Genomic DNA, 24,241 nt, shown 5'->3' with positions numbered 1-24,241 from the left:
GTTAATATGTGCATCTCAAACAAAGTTCAGGTGTTGCCCTGTCCAGAGCTTTCTTTAAATATATTTTGCAGTGCATAAGTACCATTGCTCCCCAAGTTAAAGCCTGAACCCTGCTCATAGAGAAGCAGGAACTTTACACATTTGTCTTTCATGGATATTATCAGGATTTATGTATATCTATATCCATATTCACAAAAAAATAAACACATGAGAATTCTGATATGACAGAATAGAAAGATACCTTGCATTTATGTAGTACCTTTCATTTTAAGAGAGCTTAAAGAAAGGCAAATGCAGAGTGCTGCACCTAGGGCATAAAAATATCCAGCACACTTACTGGCTGGGGAACGACCCTCTCAGCCGCACAGAAGCAGAAAGGGATCTCGGAGTCATAGTGGACTCCAAGATGAACATGAGTCATCAGCGTGACAAAATCATCAGCAAAGCTAACCACACTTTATCATGCCTTAGCAGATGCATGACGAACAGATCCAAGGAGGTGATACTTCCCCTCTTTGTGGCATTGGTCAGACCGCAGTTGGAGTACTGTGTCCAGTTTTAAGAAGGATGTGGGTAACCTCAAGAGGGTCCAGAGGAGGGCCACTCATGGTTAAAGGTTTGCAGACCAAGCCCTATGAGACGAGACTAAGGGAACTGGATATCTTCAGCCTCCGCAAGAGAAGGCTGAGAGGTGATCTTGTGGCCGCCTACATATTCATTGGAGGGGGAAGCAAGGAACAGGAGATACTCTGTTCACCAGGGCATCTCTTGGGGTAACAAGGAAAAATGGTCACAAACTGACAGTATATTTAGGCTGGACATCAGGAAGAACTTATTCATGGTAAGGGTGGCCAGAATTTGGAACAGACTTCCAAGGGAGGTGGTGCTGTCCTCTACCTTGGGGGTATTTAAGAGAAGGCTGGATAGGCATCTGGCTGGGGTCATCTAACCCCAGCCCTCTTTCCTACCCAGGACAGGGGGTCAGACTTGATGATCTGCTGAGGCCCCTTCCAACCCTAGCATCTATGAATCTATAAACATTCTATAGATTCAGAAACTTTGTTAAAGACTCACCTAGTGCTGAAATACTGTCTGCTAAATGATATCTTCCTTAAAGCATGACATTAAGAGTGTGTCTACAAGACACGTATACTGCAATTGCCTAATTAGCTCTGCAGTAAATATCTTGACGTCCTCATGTGCAGGGCAATTGGGCTGGGGTAAACTAATTAATTCCATAGCAAGATAATACTTGTAAGTACAAGTAGTATCCTGCTGTGAAGTTTTTTACTCTGCAGCAGCACATGTGTAGACACTGACGCAGCTGGCTGGGGCATGAGGGTGCTGCAGTGCAGGGGCTGCCTACTGGCTAGCCCTTCACCAGCATCCCCTCTAAGCTGTGCGCATGCGTGGCCGCGCACAATACAAGATCATGCGGCAGAGTAACTTTTTAATATACATACAGTGGCGTATCAACAGGGGGCAGTAGGGGGCTACGGCCCCTGAGTGCCGGCCTGGGGGGAACGTCCAGTGCTGTAGCAAGGGGGTGCCGATGCTTCCACCACCACCAGCTTCATGTCCGGCTGCTCGCCACCCATCCCAACCTGGCCACAGGCTGCTGCAGGAGGGGGGAGGGACAGGCACACTGAGATACCTGCGCACTCCCAGCTAAGATTGCTCACAGATCGCTAAAGCTTAGAGGGAACATTGCCCTGCACTGGAGCACCCTTATGCCTTAGCCAGCCCCTCCACAGCCCTCTGCCAGCTGGGGCTGCTCTGACCCAGTTCAACATGCTGTGGTCCCAGGTGCACATTCAAACAGTGTGCCTGGGAACAATAAACTCTGGAGTTTATTGCTTCAGATTAATTAACAGAACAGCACAGCAGCCCACATCAACTAGGAAAAGGAATAAATAAGATTTCATTACCCAGTTCAAACTACAAAGAGCAGAGTATAATTTTCTGAAATGAAATCTGATCACGGCATCTGCCCAAACACTGCTTCTTTGCCTTAACAAAACCCATAGGATCTTCAATGACCAAGTAGCCAGAACCTGTATTATGTATCATGTGAAAGTACTTTTGTGTTTCTTAATAATATTTCAGGGAATTGAATCAGCACCAAGTCAGAGAGAAGAATACTACTTGCAGACTACAAATACCACTTCTTGCAGCAAATGAAATATTTTCAAAAATAGGAGAGTATGTGACTAAAGAAAATCTTACCTATACCACAAAAACCACAGACTTTGGAATTCTCAATACAATTACACTTTCCTCTTGGTCAGGAAGGGCCTGACCTATTTCAGTGCTATAAGCAGCTGTGTCCAGAAAGGACCAGTAATCATTATGATGTGTTGCTTTTAAAGCACCCAGAAATGTACTAGCTGCTCTACAGAATTAGTAAAAGATAAAAGTATGTGATTCTTTGCTGCCTTGCACCTTGTGTGATCAGTTTCACCAATGCAAAAGAGCTAAAAACTGGTATCAGACAAGAATGGTAGATTTTATACACAGTGCCCGATTCTTTACTCTGCCTAAACTGTGTTCATGCATACTGTGCATATGGTACAAAGGGGGAGCAGCAGGGGAGTTATGGGACCAATGCTGCTGCAAGGAGCTAGTTGTAGCTTTCCGATTCTCAGCCACTCAGCTCCAAAGTGAGATATTACACTACTGGGGTGTGTCTACACATGCTTTTACGCATACCTAAACTTTATGCACATTTACCTAATGCACATTAAGGTAATTTAGGCGCACGTCTACACATACACGTGCATTAAGGCACTTTAGCTATTTGCACCTAAATTTGATACCTGCTTTTACAGGTATCAAATTTAAGCATGAATAGCCTAAAATTGCCATTTTTAAGGTGCATTAAGGGCATGCATGTGTAGACGTGCACCCTTAATGCACCATAAAAATGGCTAATGAGCCTTAAACCAGCACATGTAGACACGCTCCTGGAGAATCAGGTATAATCAAGATCTACTACATCTCCCCCCTACTTGTCTGCCCACACAATGGCACATTATTCTTGAGATGCCGCTCTCTCCCTCTGTCACAGGCCAGCTGGGCACTGTGAGTATATCAGTTTAGTCACAGACTGACTGGGTGCTGCAACTGTATCAGCCACTGGGCTGTTTGGTTCATCGAGGAGGCAGAGTTGGGAGTAAAGCAATGGTAAATTTATTATAGTTTACACACACACAACAGTTAACAGAAAAATAAACGCAATAAACAGATAATGCAGTATTAAAGAGCTAATAGTAAATAATAACAGATATTAACAACAGATAGATCAATCTGTTGCAGGCCAGCTGGGCACTGCAAGGATATCACCCACTGGGCTGTTTAAAACAACAGATAATAACAGCAGATAGATAAATCAATCTGTCACAGGCCAACTGGGCACTGTGAGGGTATCAGCCACTGGGCTGTTTGAAACAACAAATAGACAGACATGGGTTGGCAACTTATCGATAGTCCCTCAATGCCAGGTGTGTGCCAGGTGATTCCAGCGAAGTCAGACATCCCCAGTCGACACTGTTGGAGGGATTACCGGGGAAAGTCATTTGATCAGGATCTGATCCTCACTCACACCGGGAGTTCGGGGTCTGGCCATGGAACAGCAATGACCGTTCTGTTCCCTCCTTCCTGCTGGTCACCTGATGCACACACTTTTTATACCTAGTCTTATGCTAATCTGTTATCTTTAGAGCCACTCACAATCTTGCGCTATAGCTGTTACCCTATGGGATTAAAAGGTGTTAAAAATTATTATAAAAATTTTCTACCCAAACTTGGGTTTATTCAATAAGCAAATTACAACGCAGCATCTTCAGGTTTAAAATTAACATTATTCAACCCCTTTAGATTTCTTTGACTATGCTTTTTTGAGACGTGATTTCCTGGAATGTGCTGGGTGGGCCAGGTGGTTGAATCCAGTTTTTATCATCAAGGCTGAACTCTGATCAAAAAAAAGTTAGGTCAGCTAATCTTACAGGTATAGCTTTGTCTTTGAGGCCGTTAGTTTCACGAACAGTTACAAGTTACATTTGTGGGTTACAAAAATACAGGCTTTATATTAGACAAAAATTCCAAATGCCTCTAAGAAGCACATATTTATTTCTTATTAATTTCTTTGGTTCTGGCCGTCACATCCCTCCACGAGTGATGGGTAAATGGAAGAACCTAACTGGCCTACCATTACCAGCTTTCTGTTAGCTGCCAGTTTGCTCGCAATATGGGTAGTTTAAATTCACTACGTTATGAAAAGTAGCCAAGTGACCTGAAGCTGCCAGAGTGGGATCAGAGGCCCAAGTGACTGGAAATTGGGACCAAGGGCCCAAGCAGGTAGAGGCTGTCAGAGAGAGGCTGGAGCCTGAGTGATTGGAAATTGATACAGACTAGAGAGTTTAACAAGGATGACAACAGAATGACATTTATGAGGCACGGGCATGGCTATGGGAGCAGCTGGGGCCACAATTAATACCTATAAGGCAAGTTACTGCCCTAAGGCACAGAAAGAACCACTAAGGCTGCAAGGGTTGCCTGGAGGACAGGACAGGTGCTAGCAGGGCACCGAACCATGGCAGTATTGGACAGCAAGTCCATTGTGGGGGGAGGGGAGAAGAAAGAGAGAGAGAGACATTAACAGGACTAAGCATCTAACTCAGGGGCATCTGGGAGTGCTCCAGGACTCAGAAGCAACCTCCCAATTCTCTATATATAAAAGCCTTGGTCTGTCTGTCCGTAATGCTTTATTCACACTCTGATTGGCTGTCTCAGCAGCCAGTCAGAGTGCAAATAAAGCAGTAGAGACAGCAGGCAGCAGAGTGCTGCCATGATGGCAGGGACGGGGGGTGGGGGTAGCAACAGTGTGAAGGGGTGAGGCATTCCTCAGGGTCAGGGCTGCCACGGCGGGGAGGGGGATGGTGGAGAGTGGCCCCAGGCCTGAACCCGAACCACCAGGGGGAATGGGGTTGGGCCCAAATTGGGGGGGGGGGGTGGGGGGGCCACAGGGCGGGTGAGGGTGGGGGAACCAAGCCTGGACCCAGGCCTCGTCCCCGCCCAGCCCCCCACCCCCAGCAGGCGGCAGCAATGGAGCGGGGGGCGCTGGCCCTGTCCCCCCTGCTCCCTGGAGGCTGTGAAAACAGAGTAGACGAGGGGAGGGGAAGCAAGGCCCCCTCTGCCCAGCCATCTGTTGACCATGACCCAACCAGCCCTGCAGGTGGCTGCGAGGGAGCGAATGGGGTGGTGGGGCCAGCAGATGGAAGGGGGAGCTGGCCCCGCCCCAAAGGTGGGGGGGGGAGTGGGGCCAGACACAGGCTTCTGTCCCCGACCATCGCTCCCTGCACCCATCATTCTTGACAGGCAATTGGCTAGTTTATATATAAAAAGGCACAGCAGGTGATATAGCAGGGGAGTATACTGAGGAGATGGAGTGGGAGCAGGATCAGGGTGGCCACTAGGGGGTGCCACAGCCACCCTCAGAGGCTGGTCCTGTTACAGTCTTCCTGTCAGTGATTGTTTTCTTGGTGGCCACCCATATTTCTTGCTGCATCTGACTCTCTGGTCTCTGGGCAACTGGTCAAGGCCCAATCAGAATCATCTAGACCAGTATTTCTCAACCTGTGGGTCATGGGATGTGCAAGAATATATGAAAGGGGTGTGAACAAACATTAAGAATGGATTTTCCTTTAAAGGAGAAAAATGTGGGAAACTGTGGCTTTTCCCTTTTAGGCTGGAAGAGTTCCAGCCTACAAGGGGCTGCTTGGGACCCCCTCCTGCTACACACACAACCTTCTGCCCCACATGCTGGCAGGGTGGAGTCTGGGGTTGAGGGGCAATGGGTTGTGACTAGCCATCAATGTTTATAAATGGATCCTGGTACAAAAAAGGTTGAGAACCACTGATCTAGATGCTAGTTTCTTTTGTCTGTCCATATTGGTTCCCTGATATTGCTGTTCCACAGCTGTCTATGGTTTCTTCTCAATCTCAGTGGTAACTATGTAATAGGTCCTTAGCTCAATGACAGTTTGAACAGCGACCTTTTGCCACTGCTGTGTGTGACTGTTGACTGGTTGAACACAGACTGTTTCCCTTATGCAGAGGCCTCATGCGTTTGGTTCCTCTAATGTAATATGCTACCTAGGTATACTTGGCAAAGTGTGCCTTCAGTTTCCTAATTACTGTTATTGTTTGAATATCCTCTAGATAGCCCACCTCCAAAAAATAATTTAATGTAACCATGTAATTTCTATAATTGAATGCAAGCAGGTCTGTCCCAAACTTTTTTTCCTCAAGGTTCTGTTGGGAACCTGAGTCTGTAACGTCTCCTTCTGTTGTCCATCTCCATGCTCTTGGCACACCTTGCATCATTCCATGTATGTTCTCACCTGGGAATTCATGCCTATTAGACACATTCCCAAGCTTGTTGCAGGTATACCTCTATTCCTAGGTGCAAAGTATGTATTCTTTTCACTATATCCTGTTTTAGATTGGCAGGGATTACTACTCAGTCAGTTTTAAACAAGATCTCATCCTGTGCACACAACTCATCCCTAACCTACAAGTAGGGAATGACTGCCTGGGGCATTTGTTCCTTACAATCAGGCCATCCCTGGAGTACAATTCATATCACAGTCTCTAGCTGTTAATCCAATTCCGTGCTCTCCTGTATTATTTGGAGGGTCCCTTTGGATATAGGAAGGTATTGTAGTACATAGATTTGATCTCCTGTTCTGTGGACCCATGTATACTTTGGAAGGTCAGCCCTGCTCAGTATCTGCCACTAGCAGCAACTTCCCTACACAGTACCTGATGTTTACACCCTAGCACTGAAGTCACAAAGCATGTACTGTATTCACTTAGATACAATTCACAATGTTTTCCATCAGTGGCCTGTGATCAGAATGCACATCCACCTTCTGTCTGAAGGTGAACCGGAAGAACACAGCTAGGAGTTCCTTTTCTTTTTGCACATATATTCTTTCCATATCAGGGCCCAGCCAGCAAATGCCATGGGTTGCTGGTTCTGCATTAATGCTACTCCTAGGTCTCCCTCTGAGGCATCACATTGAAGTATTACAACCTAGCAGTGAAATCACAACTACAAGACTTATGCCTCACTTACAAGCTTTAATTCTTTCAAATCCTTGGTCCTGGGCTTCTGTCCAGTTCCATACTACCTCCTTGTGTGTTAATCATCTCAAATCTTTGCAGTCCTCTAACAAGTATGCACAGAATCTGGAAAGATAGTTAGATAAGCCTATAAATTGCTGGACTACCTTCACATCTGTTGGTATATTTCCTTAATGGCTCTCAATTTTTCAGGGTCAAGCCAGAGTCCTGCCAAGGTAAGAGGATGTCCAGTGTAGGGGACCTCAATTCTCCTCAACTTCAGCTTATCTGAGTGTAAATAAATGTTCTGATCCCTACACTTATTCAGAAGCTGTTGCAGCTTAGCATCATGGTTCTAGATAGAGACTGAGAGGCGAGTCAAGGGCCAGAGTGTAAGAGACAGGGGCTGGGGAGCCCAGAGCATGGGAGACAGGGGCTGGGGAGCCCAGAGTGCAAGAGACAGGGGGCCAGGGGCCCAGAATGCAGGAGACAGGGGGCCAGGGGCTCAGAGCATGAGACAGAAGCCGGGGACCCAGAGCATGGGAGAAAGGGGGCTAGGGGCCCAGACAGTGACATACGGAGAGGGCTGAGGCTGAGAAAACCAGGCCAAAACAAGTGAGCCATAGCTAGAGGCTGGTAGCCAAAATAAGTGAGCTAAAGCCAAGAGGACTGAGGCCTCTTGCAGGAAGGTCCAGGACATTGTCTGAATAACACCTGCAAGGCGTGGGTGTGGCTACAGGGAGGATGGAGGCCACAGTTATCACTCCTAAGATAGCTTGTGCTCTAAGGCACAGATAATGCCAGAAGACCATGATTCAGTTAGGGGGAACAATTTGGCCATCAGGGAGGGTGAGGGGCAGGGTCATCAAGGCTGCCCTCCAGAGGCAGAGCCTGTCACATTAGACTGGAAAACCTCTACCCCAGCCACTATACAGACCATTTGGAAATGCTTATGTCAGAGTTTAGGGTCCCAAGCCACCAGGTTCTTTCAATGTCTGTGAAACTTCCAGAGACCTCCACCCCCTGCCTCCGTGATGTCTGTAGGCCTCACTGGAGCACTGATACATATATATACTGCTCACACAAAAGCGTTCCTAAAGCATTGACCAGAGTAGGCCTGACTAGCAAGCCTGACCAATGCATGAACTCCTCACATAAACAAAGCTTAGCATGTGGGCCAGATGAGTATTCCTACCAAAATATAGGCAGTGCAAGGTGCAGGATAGTCCAGTACCAGGATGATAAGCCTGGAACAGGAATACCAGGTCAGGATATGAAACAAGACCATAGTACAGGATGGTTTGAGATATTCAAGATACAGATGGAATACAATACATGTCCCTTGATCATGGTATAAAAGGAGAATTGGAAATAAGGGGCACTTTGTAGCATCCTAGGGGAGCCTGTGTGGTGTTGTGCTGACTACCTTGTCACAGGTACAAATTCCTTAACTCCTGCTCTGATATACCTGTTAGGCCAAAACATGATAGGGCTGTGCTTGTAGACAATAAATCTGGCCAAATCTTTTCCACCAAACTGAGCCTGTGGTCATTCTTTAAGACAAAGCTGGTGTTGGGATCTCTTGGCTGTGACTTTTGCCAGTACCAAAGCTCCTGAGACTTCAACACTAACATCACATAAATAACACCTTGCGAGGACAACAGCAATGAAGACGCTGACAACAGTCAACAACAATGTCCTTCTCAAGCTACAGCATACAAACTTTCTTCAGGATTTTTGGAAGTAAAACATCAAGGTCTCATTGACTGAATGGACAGACCATTGGCTCCAGCTCTGTGGACATCAGTAGGGGAGGGGAGATCAGTGAGGTTTAGAAAGCCACAAATAAAAAGCACATATGCAAATATTGTTTTCCTCCTTCAGACTAGCAGTGTTGTTTGCACTTACTGGCACTAGTGAATATCATATTTAATTGGATAAAAGGTGTATAATGTTCTCCCTGTATTAACTCCTTGTGATGGAACTGTTTTACAGGGACCTTGGGCTGTGAGTCAGGGTGGTGGCCACAAGTCAGGGACATGAGCTGGCACTTCCACTGACTGCACAGAGAGGAAAAAAGGAGAGTTGCAGGCAACTAAAAAGGTAACATGGGGGAGGAGGGTTCTGTTGTATGGTGATTTGGTGAAATCTAAGCAAGTTGTGTTCGTTCCTTGTGGGTGACATTAGGGCAGGGGGACCCACAGACAGGGGATGGGAGAGTGCCACAGAAGGTGGGAGGGGAATGTTCTCATGTGCAAGCAGCTGTTGTGTCAGGAAAGGTGCATTGGAGTAGTCCTGTCAGCCTAAGGCAGCTGTTGGGTGAAGAGAAGGGAGGGACACAAAGGAATGATGTTAAGGGTGGTCCTGCAGTGGCTAGAACAAGGGAAGGCACAAGCAGTGCTGCCAAAGAAGCTGGACAGATTTGGCTCCTGCCCTGTAGGGCCCAACAGCCAGGGATGAGAGGTCCCAGGTGGAATTGCTGCAGTTAACTGAATAATCTTCCACATGACAGAACCCTTGAACAAAAGTCTCCTCACTTCCCCAAGAGAAGTTTCCAGGGCACTCCCAGCTGTTCCTTCCCTGTCCCTACCATCCCCAAAGGACCTGACTGCAATTGCCATTTTAGCTCCAGTCAGCTACCAAGAAACAAAGGACCAAAGAATCTACTTCAGAAAATTTGTGCTTTCTGAGTCCTGGGTGAAAATGTGAGGTCACTCTTCTGAGGCAATCTAAAAGATTATTCTTATATTTTGCTTCTTTCTCAGTGAAGTTAATTCAGTGCTTTGGGATTAAAGTTTGTAAAAGATTCTCTCCTTGTAAAACTTATGTCTATTTTCAGGATCAGGTCCTTAATGTTTATTTTGTATGGTCTGAAGAAATATCAATTAATTCCTTGAGATATATATGCCTGCATTCTATGATGGCACTTCAGCAACCTGCACATGATAAAATTTGTGATTTTCTTATTGGGCATTGAATCAATAATTATACAGTGAAAAATTCATCATTGTACAGGATACCTGCAATCATTATCAGCTAATTTTTAATATTCAACCCAGTGGCGATGCTTAGGAGGTGCACAGGGGTGCACGTGCACCCCCTCACAGCAGCGTTCCCCACTTAGGCGGTGAGTGGGGGGGCAAGCGGGAGGGCTAGTGTCCCCCTGAGAGCACTGGCCGGAGAGTGGGGGCACCAGAAGTGCCACTGGCACTTCCAGGCATGTCCCTGGCCCTTCTGGGTGCGCCACTGGCACTTCCGGGCAGCATTCCCTCTTAGAGCCAGCTTAGAGGGAACGCTGCTTCTGGGTTGGCATGCACGACTGGATGCAGGAGGACCACCCCACCCCACCCCACCCCCAGTTGGTGCAATCAGCCTCAGGGGGATCCCCCCAGTCACTGACTGGCTGCTGGAGGGGCAAGTGCCCCCCCTGAATCAGGAGGCACCAGTTGCCCATGATTCAACCAAAAGTCCTGTATTATTACTCTATTTTTAAAATTCCTCTAATGCTTTACTTGCAGTAAAGCATTAGAGGTGGTGGTCTTGTGGGTTTACATTTGTGGAGAGATGTATTCCATGGGGAAGTGCATCACTCCTTTCTTTAAACTGTCCTTTAAACTGCGCATTTTGTGCTGTGCTGAAGGTGAAACTGAATAACATAATAAAAGAAGACTGCAGCATTCTTATTAATATGTTTTATGGCATAATTTCCAAATGATATTCCTTAGGGATGAGGGACTGACAATAGTGGTACCATCAAGCACATTATGCTACTCCACACAAGCTGCCTTTTGCAGGAAGGTTACTTAGCACTGCTAAAGAATAGTGCCAATTACCCTGCCAGCACTAGTTTGTTAAGAAGACTACACCGTTACCAGTTCAGAGCCTGTGTGGACCTGTGCAATATGCATAATGGCACTGCTGCCAAAGATTATAAGAATACATTCTAGACATGGCTTGTGAATACTCTGGAGTGAAAGTTATATTAAGGTGCTGCTGAAAAGCCAGGAATGGGACTTATCTACTTGAAAGTAAGTTTTATTTCAATGATGAAACCTCTCAAGTTTATAACAACATCAAAAGGCATGGCAGGAAAGACGAGTGACCCTGATAAGCTATACTGTAGAACAGGCTTAGTGTGGCTGCTAGGGGCTCCCCAAAGCTGCTTTCAGAGGGAGTGTCCTGTCCCAGTGGTGCATTGGCCGGGAAACCTCGACCAGCCAGGCACAGAGACACCCTCCCAACCCCACCCCAGGAAAGCTGAGTTAAATGGGAAAGGTATGTGGCACAGCACAGGGTGTGCCTGCCACTGTAAGAGGTTTGAGACAGGCTTTGGGTAGCCTGTGGGTGCAGTTTGGCCCAATTAGATAGTCACATGACTGAAAGGGGGACACCAGATTGGAGGAGGGCTGGGCAACTTCAGTATAAGCCCAGGCCTTAGCAGCAGAACTAGCAGTTACATCCAAGGGAGCCAGATGAGCAACATTACTAAACCTGCAGATTACAGCTCCTAAAACGGGTGGGCAAAATGCAGCCCATGGGCTGGATGTGGCCTGCCAGGTCATTCTATCCAGCCTGCAGGGCCCCTAAAAATTTAGAAAATGAATATATATCTGCCCCTGGATGCCTGTAACGTGGTCCTCGATGGCTTGCCAGGACTCAGTAAGCAGCCCTCCACCCGAAATAATTGCCCGCCCCGTCCTAGAACATCCAGAGGTCAGGGTAAGAACTATGGGGATGGAGGAGATTCCTGTGGTCCCAGGTAAAACTGAAAACTGCACCCTGCTGGGGTTGGATGGTGTGGTGGGCCAACCTCCAGGAAATGCCACACCTGTGACTCCCCATTGAAAGGCGAGGATGGGGCACTGGAAAGCCTCAGCCCCCATGACCTGGTGGATTACCCCATAGAGGGGGCAGGTTAGGACCCAGGTATGTCAACAGATGCCTGAGGCCTGAGGGGGCCAAGTTTGGGATGTCCGAGGCCAGAGAAGGCAGGGGCCAGAGTCAGCCCAGAGCGTGGGGCAGTAGGCGTGACGCCCTGTTGTAGGGCCTGAATTGGGCAGCCTGAAGATCTGTGAGGGGCCAGTACCAAGTGCAAGAGAGAGGAAGACTGAAGGGCTGTATGGTGTGGGGCCAATGGGACCTGGAGGGCCATCTGTTCAACATCTTCATCAGTGACTTGGATGAGGGGGTAAAAAGCACCTTGTTCAAATTTGCAGATGACATTAAGATGTGGGGAGAAGTGGGCACGCTAGAAGGGAGGGAGGAGCTGGACGGGTTACAGGGGTGGGCGGATAAGAATAAGATGGGGTTCAATACTGACAAGTGCAGGGTACTGCACCTAGGGAAAAAGAACCAGCAGGATACCTACAGGCTGGGGAACTCCCTTCTCATCAGCACAGAGGCAGAAAAGGATCTTGGAATAATTTATAGACTCCAAGATGAACATGGGCCGCCAATGTGGGGACGCAGTCAGGAAGGCTAACTGCACCTTGTCATGCATCCACAGATGCATCTCAAGCAGGTCCAAGGAGGTGATCCTCCTCCTCTATATGACATTGGTCAGGCCACAGTTGGAGTACTGCATCCAATTCTGGGTGCCGCACTTCAGGAGGGATGTGGACAACATCAAGAGGGTCCAGAGGAGAGCCACTCGCATGATCAGGGGGCAGCAGGGCAGGCCCTACGAGGAGAGGCTATGAGACCTGAACCTGTTCAGCCTCCACTAGAGAAGGCTGAGAGGGGATCTGGTGGCTATCTATAAACTGGCCAAGGGAGACCAGCAGGCAGTGGGAGAGTCCTTGTTCCCCCAAGCACTACCGGGAGTAACACGGAATAACGGCCGTAAGTTGACGGAAAGTAGATTCAGGGTTGATATCAGGAGGCACTACTTCACAGTCAGGGCGGCTAGGATTTGGAACCAACTCCCAAGGGAAGTGATGCTGGCTCCTACCCTGGGGGTCTTCAAAAGGAGGCTAGATAGACACCTTGCTGGGGTCGTTTGACCCCAGCATTCTTTCCTGTCCATGGCAGGGGGTCGGACTTAATGATCTGCTCAGGTCCCTTCCTACCCTACCAACTATGAAACTATACAGAGTAGGGCAGAGTGCATATGGCGCATGGTGGGGTTTGAGACATGGGCAAGGTCCAGCAAGGGACCTGAGCCCATAAAAGCAAGGAGCCCAGAATGAGATGAAGGGCAAGGAGCCCATAGCAGCAAGGAGCCCAGAATGAAGCCTAAGGGATGTCAGGCACAGAAGCCCAGTGAGGGAGTGGAGTAGAGGCCCCAATGATGGGGCGGAGTTGTGGCCCCAGAAAGGAAGCACATGACCAAAGCATGTCTGAGGACATCTGAGGCCAAGTTTGGGCCAGAGACCGGGCCAAAGTACATCCAAGGCCAATTGTAGGTCAGAGGCCGAGTGCAGCCCAACTAAGGGTCCAGGAGAGTTTGAAGTGATTTTTGAATGCCATCTGCAAGGCATGAAACATGGTGTAGGGATGGCTTGGAGCCATGTATTATGCCCTGGGCATCAGGCAATAAATGGGCAGCCTCCTGCCTATGTACAAACAACTCTTTAGTTCCAACAAAGGAGTGGCAGGTGAGTCAGATGGGTGGATAGCCCTAGAGAGGTGCACAGGCTGGTGTTGTGACCAGCCTCATGATGGCCCCTTGTCACAGGTCCTCTTACAGCTTCATACTTCAAGAAGATGTGGACAGATAAGAAAGAGTCTAGATGAGAGCGACAAAAATGATGAGGTCTGGAAAACATGACTTACGAGGAAAGGTCGAAAGAACTAGGGTTCTTCAGTATAGACAAGACAAGACTGGTAGAGGGGATTTGATAAGTTTTCAAATACCTGAATGGAGATTATAGAGGATGAAGATAAGACTTTTCTCTGCTGCTGTAGGGGACAGGACTAGGAGCAATGGCTTCACACTACAGTGGAGGACATTTAGGTTGATGATCAGGAAGAATTTTCTCACTGTGGAGGTGGATAAGTATTTTCAACTATATATTGGGGCAGCATTAATCCCTATCCAGATCTTTTCTTACCCTTAGGTCACATCTACATGTGCTATAAATGTGCAGCAATAAACTCTGGCGCATATTATGCTCGAGTTTATTGCCCCTGGGCACTGCATTTGGACATGTGCCTGGGTCCACAGCACATTGAGCTAGGTTGGAGCAGCCCCAGCTGGCAGGAGGCCCCAGAGGTGGGGGGTCAGCCTGCCAGCCCGGGGCTACTCTGACTTGGCTCAATGTGCTGCAGAGGGGCTGGCTGGTGCATGAGGGTGCTTCAGTGTGAGGCTAGCCAGCAGGCAGACCCTGCACTGAAGCACCCTTGTGCTCCATCCAGCTATATAAGCATCTACACACATGCTGATGCAGAGAAAAAAAAAACTCCGCCACAGGACACTACTTGTATTTGCAAGCACTAACCTATGGCAGAATTAATTAGTTTACTCTATTGTAATAGCATTGCATGTCAAGACACTGAGACATTTACTGTGGAGCTAATTAAGCAACTGCAGTAAATGTCTTGTGTAGACGTGCCCTTGGAGCAGGGGTGACCAATTATTTCGGCTGAAGGACCACTTACTGACTTTTGGTGAGCTGTTGAGGGCTGCAATGGTAGCCACATTCCCAGGTTGCCGTCTTGGGGTCAGACGTCCCACCACTAACCCCTGATCTTTGCCACTGAAAGTCCCTCTACTTGCCCCAGAAGTACTGTTTTTTTGAGGGGGGCTTGCCATCTTGGAACCACAAAAATACTCCCAAATCATGTACTAAAAATCAAACATCTACTAGAACATATTTTAATTTTATTTCAAAAAATATTTTTGTCCTGATTTCTGTGTGTTTGTGTAGTATATATAGAGGCAATTGCATAATAGCACAAAATAGTCTTACTCTTGTATATTGTGTGGGTGTTGTTTGGGGGTGAGAGTTGGGGGGGGTGGGGGTTGGGAGTAGGTATGATGGGGGGAGGTGTGGGCCCTGTCACACAGTGCCCCATGGTGAATAGCCCCTGCTGCCAGCAGCAGCAGTTTCCTGTGGCAGGCAGAGCCCCCCAGCGGTGCACAGCTCCAGCTGAGTTGCAGGAGCTGCACATGGTGGCACAGAACTGGCTCAATGGCGTGCAGCTCCCCACTGAAGTGCCAGCCCAGGGAGGTGCATGCCACCAAGCTAGGCCAGCACGTAGGGGTTCTCAGCACTTCAGCAAAGAGCCACACATGGAGGGACAAAGCCAGCCTGGCCCAGCCTGATGGTGTGTGGCTCCTGCCTGCAGTGCTGGGATCCCCATGTGCTTGTACAGAGCCAGCCTGGCCTGCCCAATGCTGCACAGCTCCCGGATAGAGTACCCGGGAACTGCATGTGGTGGCATGGAGCCCGCTGGGCTCCATCATGCGTGGCTCCCTGCTGGAGTGCTGGGGAGTTACAAGCTGTCGGGCCAGGCTGGCTCCCTGCCGCCACATGGTGCTCCTGCCCTGAGTGCTGGGAGCCCCAAGGTCAACCCAGCCGGGTGATGCATGACCTCTGAAAGGCTGAGCCTCCTGCTGGCTTTCAGAGGGGCAACCATGGGCTGGTAATAATTGTCTTTTGGGGAGGCCCCATGGGCTAGAGAGAATGGTGTGGCAGGCTGGAACTGACTTGTGGAATGTATTTTGCCCACCCACCTTAAAAGGCAAAACTGATCCTCCCCAGACCTCCTGCTCTCATCAGAGGTCAGCACTAAGTGCGTTTTTCCTCTCCATTCCAGAGAACAGCTACATCCATCTCAGACCAAGTCCTTAGCCTCTGCTCTTTATACCCAACCCTTAGCTTAAGGACACATATAGGGGATCGGAGTACTTTACAAGTCTACAACTATGGGAACTTGATGCAGTATTTACTATTTCACTATGGCCGATTACGTGACTTTTTTTTTCAGTCTCCCTGTCATGCCAGTGGATTGGGGCCCTTTCTCCACAAGGAGTTAAAAGCAATCTAATTTATGCTCACTACATGGTTGTGTAGCTACAGGCAGCTGCATGATAGGAAGTCACAGCAATCGGAGGTGAGTAAAGCAGAAGCACTGGGGGTGGGAACTGGCCAGAAAACAGCACAGCAGCTGAGACCAACCAGGCTATAAGGGTGAACCAACAGAGCTGGTTACCAGGTCCTAGGCTCTGCGGCACGTCTGGGAGAAAATTGCTCCTCACAAGCATTACCCGGACAGCGAGGGAGCAGTGTCAGCATTTGTGACTGTCCCACGACATGCGGACGCCGGGATTAAACCTCCGTTAGTGAACGCTGAAGTCCCCGGGCTTCACGCTGCGCCCGGGGCGAAGGCGGTCCAGGACCTCCCGTTCCCAGCCCGCCTGTCCGCGTAGCGGGACCTGGAGCATTTCGCAGCAAGAGGAAGAACCCGCGGAGCCACTGTCCTGTCACCACGTCGTGGCACCCCACCGAGCCAGCGTGTCAACAAAGGGGGCGACTGGCTGCGGCAGGACGCGAAAGAGCTGCGCCGGGCTCGCAGATGCCACTCCAGCAGCCGCAGCGGGCTGAGTCGCCCGGGGACGTTCTCGCGAGAGCGAGGGGCGGGGCGGAAGGATTTTGGCGCTTTGGACGCAAAGGCTTGTGGGATCGTGGTTGTTGGGCGGGGGCTGGGCTGGGCTGGGCGGCCGGCATGTCCCTGGAGCAGGGTCGTGCGGGGGACCCCGAAGCCGCCCAGGGCGCGGCCCGCGTCGCCATCGAGCGCCTCTGTCAGGAGCTCAACCTGGACGCTGCCAGCGCTGCCGCGGCTCTGCGGGACTTCACGGCGCTGCAGGGCACCTACAGCCTGGAGGTGAGAGCCGGGCCGAGCTCCGCGGCCGCGCCCCCCGGCTACTGCCGGGCTTGGGCGGGGCCGGAAAGTGCTTGCGGAGGGGCGGCGGCTCCGGCTGATGTGCGGGTACCGCTGCTTCAAGGATGACTCGCGGGGCAGCGGGGAGGGAGCCGCTGCCCGCCTGCGCTCTGAGCGACGGGGCTTGTAGCGTAGCGGGCGGCGGTGGTTCCTTGCGTCGCTGGCCGGAGCCGCTCGGCTATAATTGTGCTCGTCCGAGGCCGGCGCCAGCTGAAGGAGACTGGCAACATCGGGTCTTGGGGCAGATTCCTGTGTTCATTCTGCACCTAGGCATGGTGTGCTTGTGCTTACCTGGCAGGGGAAACGCCATGTATCTGGGTCCATGAAGGCAGTTTTCCTTAAGCTTCTCAGGGATAACTGTTCTGGCGTGGTTTAGTACCCACCAAGGTGTTGGGGCTTAATGCCCATTTTATATAAAAGTGAGGCTTCTCCCTAGCTTGTTCCTGCAGCCATATGGCTGAGGGCAGGCGACACTTGGGGGGCATCCCAACCCCAAGCCTTTGGGCTTGGCCCTACATGTAGGATGGCTGCCAAAAGACTTTGGAAACATTTAAAGCTCCTGGTGGGGGTGGAGGATGTTTGCTGGTTGTAGGGCCACTTACGGTTCTGGACTGACTCATGGATTTGGATTTGATTCGGCTTGGAACACAAAAATGTCTTTGAAAAAACAACAACCCCAACCCCGAAGTATGGTGTCCCTTTGAGGTGTTTGCAGTGGCTTGGGTAAAATACAGCACCCAGCTCCTCTTCCGTATGCGGTGTCTGTTTGCAGAAGCAATTACTTGGCCATAATCATTGTATTGGAACATCTTCCATTGTTTAAGTATTGACTTTAATTTCCCTTCTGTGAAACTGAGTGTACTATGGTGGGAAAGACTTTAGACAATACAGCAGAGTCTGATTGATTCATCTGCCAATTTAGCTCTGCTTTAAAAAAATCAGTCTGAGCTCTTTAAAAGAAAGAGCTAGAATTTTTAAATTATGTAGAGCAGTGGTTTTCAACCTCTTTGTACCAGGACCTATTTGTAAAAATAAATGACCAACCTTGACCCTGTGCCCCTCACTCCCAACTGACTGCTCCCAGGGCCCAGCCCCCAGTGTGTGGGACAGGGGGTGGGTGGGTGTGTGTAGGGCATGGGGGGACCCCAAGCAGCCATGGTTTCCCATGTTTTCCCCATGAAAAGCCACAGCTTCCCATGTTTTCTTGTTTTCTCCTTTAAAGGAGAATCCAATTTTAAAGTTTGTTTTGTGACCCTTTCATACATTCTTGTGACCAATGGGTTGAGAAATGCTGCTGTAAAAACCAGTGGTATTGCCAGAGAAATTCTGATATGGCATTCCAGTGTAAGTGTGTGTTTGGATAATCTGACCAATGTACACACAAGCTCAGATGACTTGCTTCTGACTGCTGAGTAGGATAGGGTTGTCAGAAGGCCAGTGTGAGAGGAAAGCTTTGCTACTTGCTGGGTGGGGAGATGGGTCAGCAACGTTTTTGGGCAAAGTGCCAAAACACCCACAGCCTCAACTTGTAAGATGTTGGCTCAGTGGGATCGGGCCCCTCTTGGTTCCCCTTATTGTGGCAGTGTAGCCCCAGCCCTTTCCCCACTGTCCACCCTGAGGCTTGCTTGCCAAGCAAAATGCATGCCATGGTCTGGCACCCGTGCTGGGGGTTCCCTATCCGTGGTCTGTCACTTATGGCATTTTTACACATGCTCTGGGGTGGGGTGTATTTTAATTACAGAGCCACTATAATTAAAATGCTTGCAGTGCCTCATGTGTTCAAGGTCCTTGCATTTCAAAATGGCACGGGGGGGCACTTTAACTAAAGCTCATCAAATGAACTTCAGGTAAAGCGCCCTTGCCACCATTTTGAAATGTGAGATGTTCTCAATAGAGTGCTCCAGCAGACTCAGTTAATTGAGTCTGTTCCTATGCATTAAAATTAGAACACATCAGAGCATGTGTATAGATGCCCTTGGGTCTCAGGTGAATGCATAAGGTCTGGACTACCCATGGAGGTATTTGATTCCTGAATAACACTGTATGGGTTTAAAGCTATGTGTCTGAAGTTAAAGTGCACACAGGTTTTCTGGCATGATTACATAAGTAGAGAAGCCCTTAGTTGGTCACTAATCAAGTTCTGAAAGGTCATTCTGTGCACTTACAGAATTCTTCTTTGAGTTCCAGCTCATTGAATAGATGGCTGCCTTGCCTGGTCCCCGCCTTTCTCTTTTTTACCCCCAGACCCAAGCAGCCCATCGCAGGCTGGAACTCTGCCAGCCTACAAGGGGAAACCTTCAATTTCCCATATTTTTTTTCCTTTAAAGAAGAAAACTCATGTTTTTCCACAGCAGATGGAAAACCCAGATCCCTGTTTATTAGTATGCACAGTGTTAACATATGGTGAAGCACAAGCAGCATCTATTTTTTTCAAAATGTATGCAAAGTATGATCCATTTTTAAAGTTTGTTCACAATCCTTTCATATATTCTTGTGACCCCCCGGGTTGAGAAACTGTTTTAGAAAATGCTAACATTATTTTGATGGTAAAGGTGCAAAGAGCAATGTCAAAACTCTTCTGCTGAATGCTAAGCTTACTTTTTCTAAGAGATCAAGGGAGTCCATTTGGTATTTTAGAGCAATTTTTTTACCATTTTCACCATCTACTTTAAAGGTAACAAACACTATGTACAAATATAGCAGGCCCATGTGCATTTCTTCCTGCAGCCCCTAATTCTGTATGCGAGTTGGTGAACAGCATGCCATGCTTCCCGACCCAGTTGTTTCTGGCAGGGACATTCAGGCCTTGGTCCCTGCTTCAACTAAAGACTATCTGGAATGTGATTTTTTTTTTTTTTTTTTTTTTTTGTGGGGGACTACTGTTCATTGTATGGACAGATTACAGCTACACTCCCCTGGAGCTGATCTGGCCTCTGTTACAGAAGAGAATTAATGCTGACATGTATAGCAGTTGAACTGTTCCCAAATGTCACTAATTGGGACCCAGTTCACAAAGTGATATAGCTTTGACACTAGGGGTGAGACTGAGCACCCAGCCCAGCATGCTTCAGAGTGGACAAATGGAGAGGAGTGCTTTCATCCTTGCTTTATGTGCCCTATGAGATAAATTACCTGGGTGGGGCATTTTCGTATTTTTGCTTTCCCTTCTCTCATAAACAGCCTGCACTTGACCAAGGTCTTCAGGTTTGCTTGACTTGAGTTAGTGTGGGGGAGAGTGCTTGGACCCATGCTTTTGAGTTTTCAGGGACTTGGGAGGCATAATGATGGGGCACAGGTAAGTAGAGAGTGAGGATACAGCTAGCTGTTAGAAAAATGCTTTTATTGAACAAATGTGAAAAAAGTACCAACAAAAGGGGAGCAAAGGGAAACTGTAGAATTTGATCTTAGCCAAGCACAAGGATAGATTAGTGCAGTCCATCTGAATAAAATATAGTGCCCATTGTGCCGAGTCCCCTTCAGTGCCAGCTCTTTTTCAAGTCATGGTGAACCACTGCATCAGATACATTTCAACTTCTTCTTCACTTCTGCAGCTGAGCAGTGCCTTTCTTTCCCATTTCCAATGATTCCTGTTTCTTTATGAGCTTAAAGGTCTGGCAAACATTTACCAAACTTATATGCAGCTGTCAGCTTCTCAGCCTGTCACATGTGATTATTGTGGACCTGTCCTCATAAAGACACACTAGGCAGCCCTGCACCTCATCCACATATACACTTTTGGAGTTCCGGGACTTGTGACAAGAACACCCAGTTCCAGGCATGAGTTGGGAGCTAATTAGCATGTGGATCCTTTGTAGTGGGGGGGGTGGTATCTGGAATATATCAGCCTGAGCCAGAAGGGATTCCTCTCTAATGAGGGCTGCTACAAGCATGCTTCAGATGACACTCAGGCCAGAAGGCCGTGCGCAGTGGTGTGGCTAGACATCTCCAACCCCTTTGGCTCCATGCCCCCCCACCACATCTTTGACATGCTCCGGGAGCTTGGGATGCCAGTCAGCACCATCAGCCGCAGTGGTCACCCACGCCTTTCGTCTTCTGACCTATCCAAATGAGATAGTGAGCAGCGCTGCTGCCAGTGCCCTGAAGGGGCTGCCCACAAGAGGACTGGGAGACAGCCCACTGGACGTAACCCAGCAACCTTCCTGAGCTGCTCTTTTGAAAATGAGTTAAGCCAAGATGGCAAGAACTTCGCCTCACTGTGGAGCCAAGCCCACAATACTACATGCCACCTTAGGAAGCGCATTACCTGTGCCTGGACCTGGAAAGAGGAGCTTCAGGAACTGGGAGTCTCAATGCTCCTGACCACCCAACACCAACCATGTCACCATGACACCCCCCCCCCCCCCCCCCTCCCCCCCGCGCAGCCCCCCCCCCCCCGCTTCCCTACGCGAGGACCCTTCTGGAATGGTTCCTGAAGGCCAAGTACCGCCATCTGAGCCAAGTACACTGAGGGCAAAACCTGACCAAAGCAGGGTCTTTGATCTCACCTCCAAGTGAGATGCCAGCTTGTGGACTGGCACTTCATCCACTGCATCCACCTCAACTGCGTGCAGCTCAGCATCACTGTCTAGTATGGGAACTGTGACAAATGGTGCCGAAGCTGTGGCTATAAGGTAGAGACCCTCCCCCATGTGTCGTGCATCTGCAAGCCCCATGCCAGAGCGTGGCAGCTGCACAACAGTGCCGTCCAGGACTGACTGGCCAAGGCCATCTTGGCCTCAGCAGGGACCGTGTCCATCAGCTGCACCATCCCACGCTGTGAGAGCCAGCTGTGACCAATGAGGCCAGCAGGCGCATCATGATGGTAGATGTCACCCTCCCCTTTGAGAATCAGTGGCAAGCCTTTGTTGAGGCCCATGAAAGGAAGCGAGAGAAGTACCAGCTACTGGCTGACATCTTGAGGTGCTGGGGATGCGACGTGTGACGGTCGAGGTACTGATCATTGGGGCACTTGAAACGTGTGACCCCAGCAACAAGAGCATCCTGCACACCTGCTACGTATCTCACAGCTACGCCGAACTGATGCAGTGCCTCATGTTTTCCAACACCATCCGCTGGTCCAGGGACATCTATGTGGAGCACATCACAGGACAGCGCTAGTAAGTGGACCTTATCGAACTGCTGACCAGAAGTGATGCAGAGGAGACTTGCCTGACCACACGTAAAGGATTCCAAGGACTTTCTAAAGCCTGTTTCCCACATATCTGTATTTGTAACTCTGTGTGTGTGCCTACAAACCAATTCCCTACTCAAATGCGGTATTATTGTGTGGGGTTTCCTGTATATTCTCTGCTGTACAGGCATCATGTCCCTTCCCCCTTCCCACTCCTTCAGCCCGGGGCTTAGTTGGCTGCATATTTGTTATGTAACTTAGTTGAGTTCACATCCCTACCTCCACCCTCTACCAGATAGCCCCTTAGATTCATAGATTGTTAAGGGCTGGAAGGGACCTTGCAGATCATTGGGTGCAGCCCCCCTGCTCTAGGCAGGAAGACAGCTGTAGTCAAGTGACCCCAGCGAGGTGACTGTCCAGTCTCCTCTTGATAACCTCCAAGGTAGGTGACTGCACCACCTCTGGAGGGAGTGTATTCTGCAGTCTGGACACCCTAACTGTGAAGGAGTTTTTCCTGGTATTAAGCCCGAAGTGGCCTTCCAGGATTTTATATCCATTGGTTCTGGTCTTCCCCAGGGGTGCCGTAGTGAACAGCTGTTCACTGAGCTCCTGATGCACTCCTCTGATATAGCGGTAAGCTGCTATCAAGTCCCCTCTCAACCTTCTCTTCTTTAGGCTGAAGAGGTGCAGGTCCCTCAGCCTTTCCTCGTATGGCCTGCCTTGCAAGTCCCTGATCAGAGCCAAGTCCATGGCTCTTCTCTGCACCTTCTCAAGTTTTTCCACATCCTTATTGAAGTGCAGTGCCCAGAACCAGATGCAGTAGTCCAACTGCAGTCCCACCAGTGCCAAGTACAACAGGAGTATCACTTAGTTTTACACAAGATGCATCGGTTGATGCATGCCAGCACGTTGTTTGCCCTGCTGGCCACCGCACTGCACTGACGACTTATGTTCACACGGTGGTCAGTCATTACTGACTTCCTGCCCCTGAGGCAGGGGGCTGGACCCGGTGATCTTCCGAGGTCCCTTCCAGCCCTAATGTCTATGAAATTCCCCCTAGGTCCCATTCAGCCATGGTGCAAGTCAGGCTGTCACTGCTGAGCCTGTATGTATGTTGAGGGTTATTTGCCTCCAGATGGAGCACCTTACAGTTGGAAGTTTTAAACTTCATCTGGTTCCGGTCTGCCCAACTCTCGAGCCTCTCCAGGTCCTCCTGTATCAGCAACCTATCTTCTGGCATCGCCACACTGCCCCATAACTTGGTGTCATCCGCGAACTTGGCCAGTGAACTTTTCACTCCCCCATCCAAATCATTGATAAAGATGTTGAAAAGCACTGGTCCAAGCATGGACCCATGAGGGACACCACTGGCCACTTCACGCCATGACAACACGGATCCGCTTGTGAGAACCCTCTGGGTCCTACCCTGTAGCCAGTTTCCCACCCACTGAACCATCAAGCAGCTGAGCCCACAGTCTTCCAGTTTTCCCACAAGGATATTGTGGGATACTAGATCAAAAGCCTTTTGGAACTCTAGATATATAACGTCTACCTTGTCTCCCATGTCCAGGTGGCGAGAAACTTGGTCATAGAAGGAGATGAGATTGGTAAGACCTACCTGTGACAAAACCATGCTGGCTGTCATTCAGAATCTTGCCTTCTGTGAGTGTATTGCACATAGATTTTTTTTAATGAACTTTTCCAGGATTTTCCCTGGGATAGAGGCTAGGCTGACTGGCCTCTAGGTGCCCGGGTCCTCCCTCTTCCCCTTCTTGAAGATAGACACCGTGTTGGCCCTCTTCCAATCCTCAGGGATCTCCCCTGTGCGCCACAAATTCTGAAAGAACTTTGTCAGGGGTTCTGCGATGACCTCAGCCACCAGCTCCTTCAGCAATCTGGAATGGACTATAAATGTATAGTTTTTCTAGTTGGCATTACACCCATTCACCATCCACAGTGGGGAGGCTATCAGTCCTGGCATGCCTGCTATGAGGCTTATCTCACTTGATTTTCCCCATGGTCTGGTGAAATACCGAAGCAAAGTGGGCATTCAGGAGTTCAGTTTTTTCCTGACCATTGGTTACCAGCTATCCCGAGGTG

The 24,241-nt window shown here is 49.2% G+C and overlaps 1 protein-coding gene across 1 annotated transcript in view; it reads left to right on the top strand.

The window, feature by feature from the left end:
* The first annotated feature begins 16,739 nt into the window (after window positions 1–16,739).
* RBL1 (RB transcriptional corepressor like 1) overlaps window positions 16,740–24,241 on the top strand; it is a 79,852-nt gene continuing 72,350 nt past the window's right edge. Inside the window, exon 1 of the mRNA XM_006034285.3 lies at window positions 16,740–16,953. Coding sequence (XP_006034347.1) covers window positions 16,795–16,953 — 159 coding nt within the window. The 5' untranslated portion in view covers window positions 16,740–16,794. The remainder of the gene's footprint in view (window positions 16,954–24,241) is intronic.

This window comes from Alligator sinensis, unplaced genomic scaffold, assembly GCF_000455745.1.
Source record: "Alligator sinensis unplaced genomic scaffold, ASM45574v1 scaffold338_1, whole genome shotgun sequence".
NCBI lineage: Eukaryota > Metazoa > Chordata > Crocodylia > Alligatoridae > Alligator > Alligator sinensis.
This window is presented reverse-complemented; position numbering and strand designations above follow the sequence as displayed.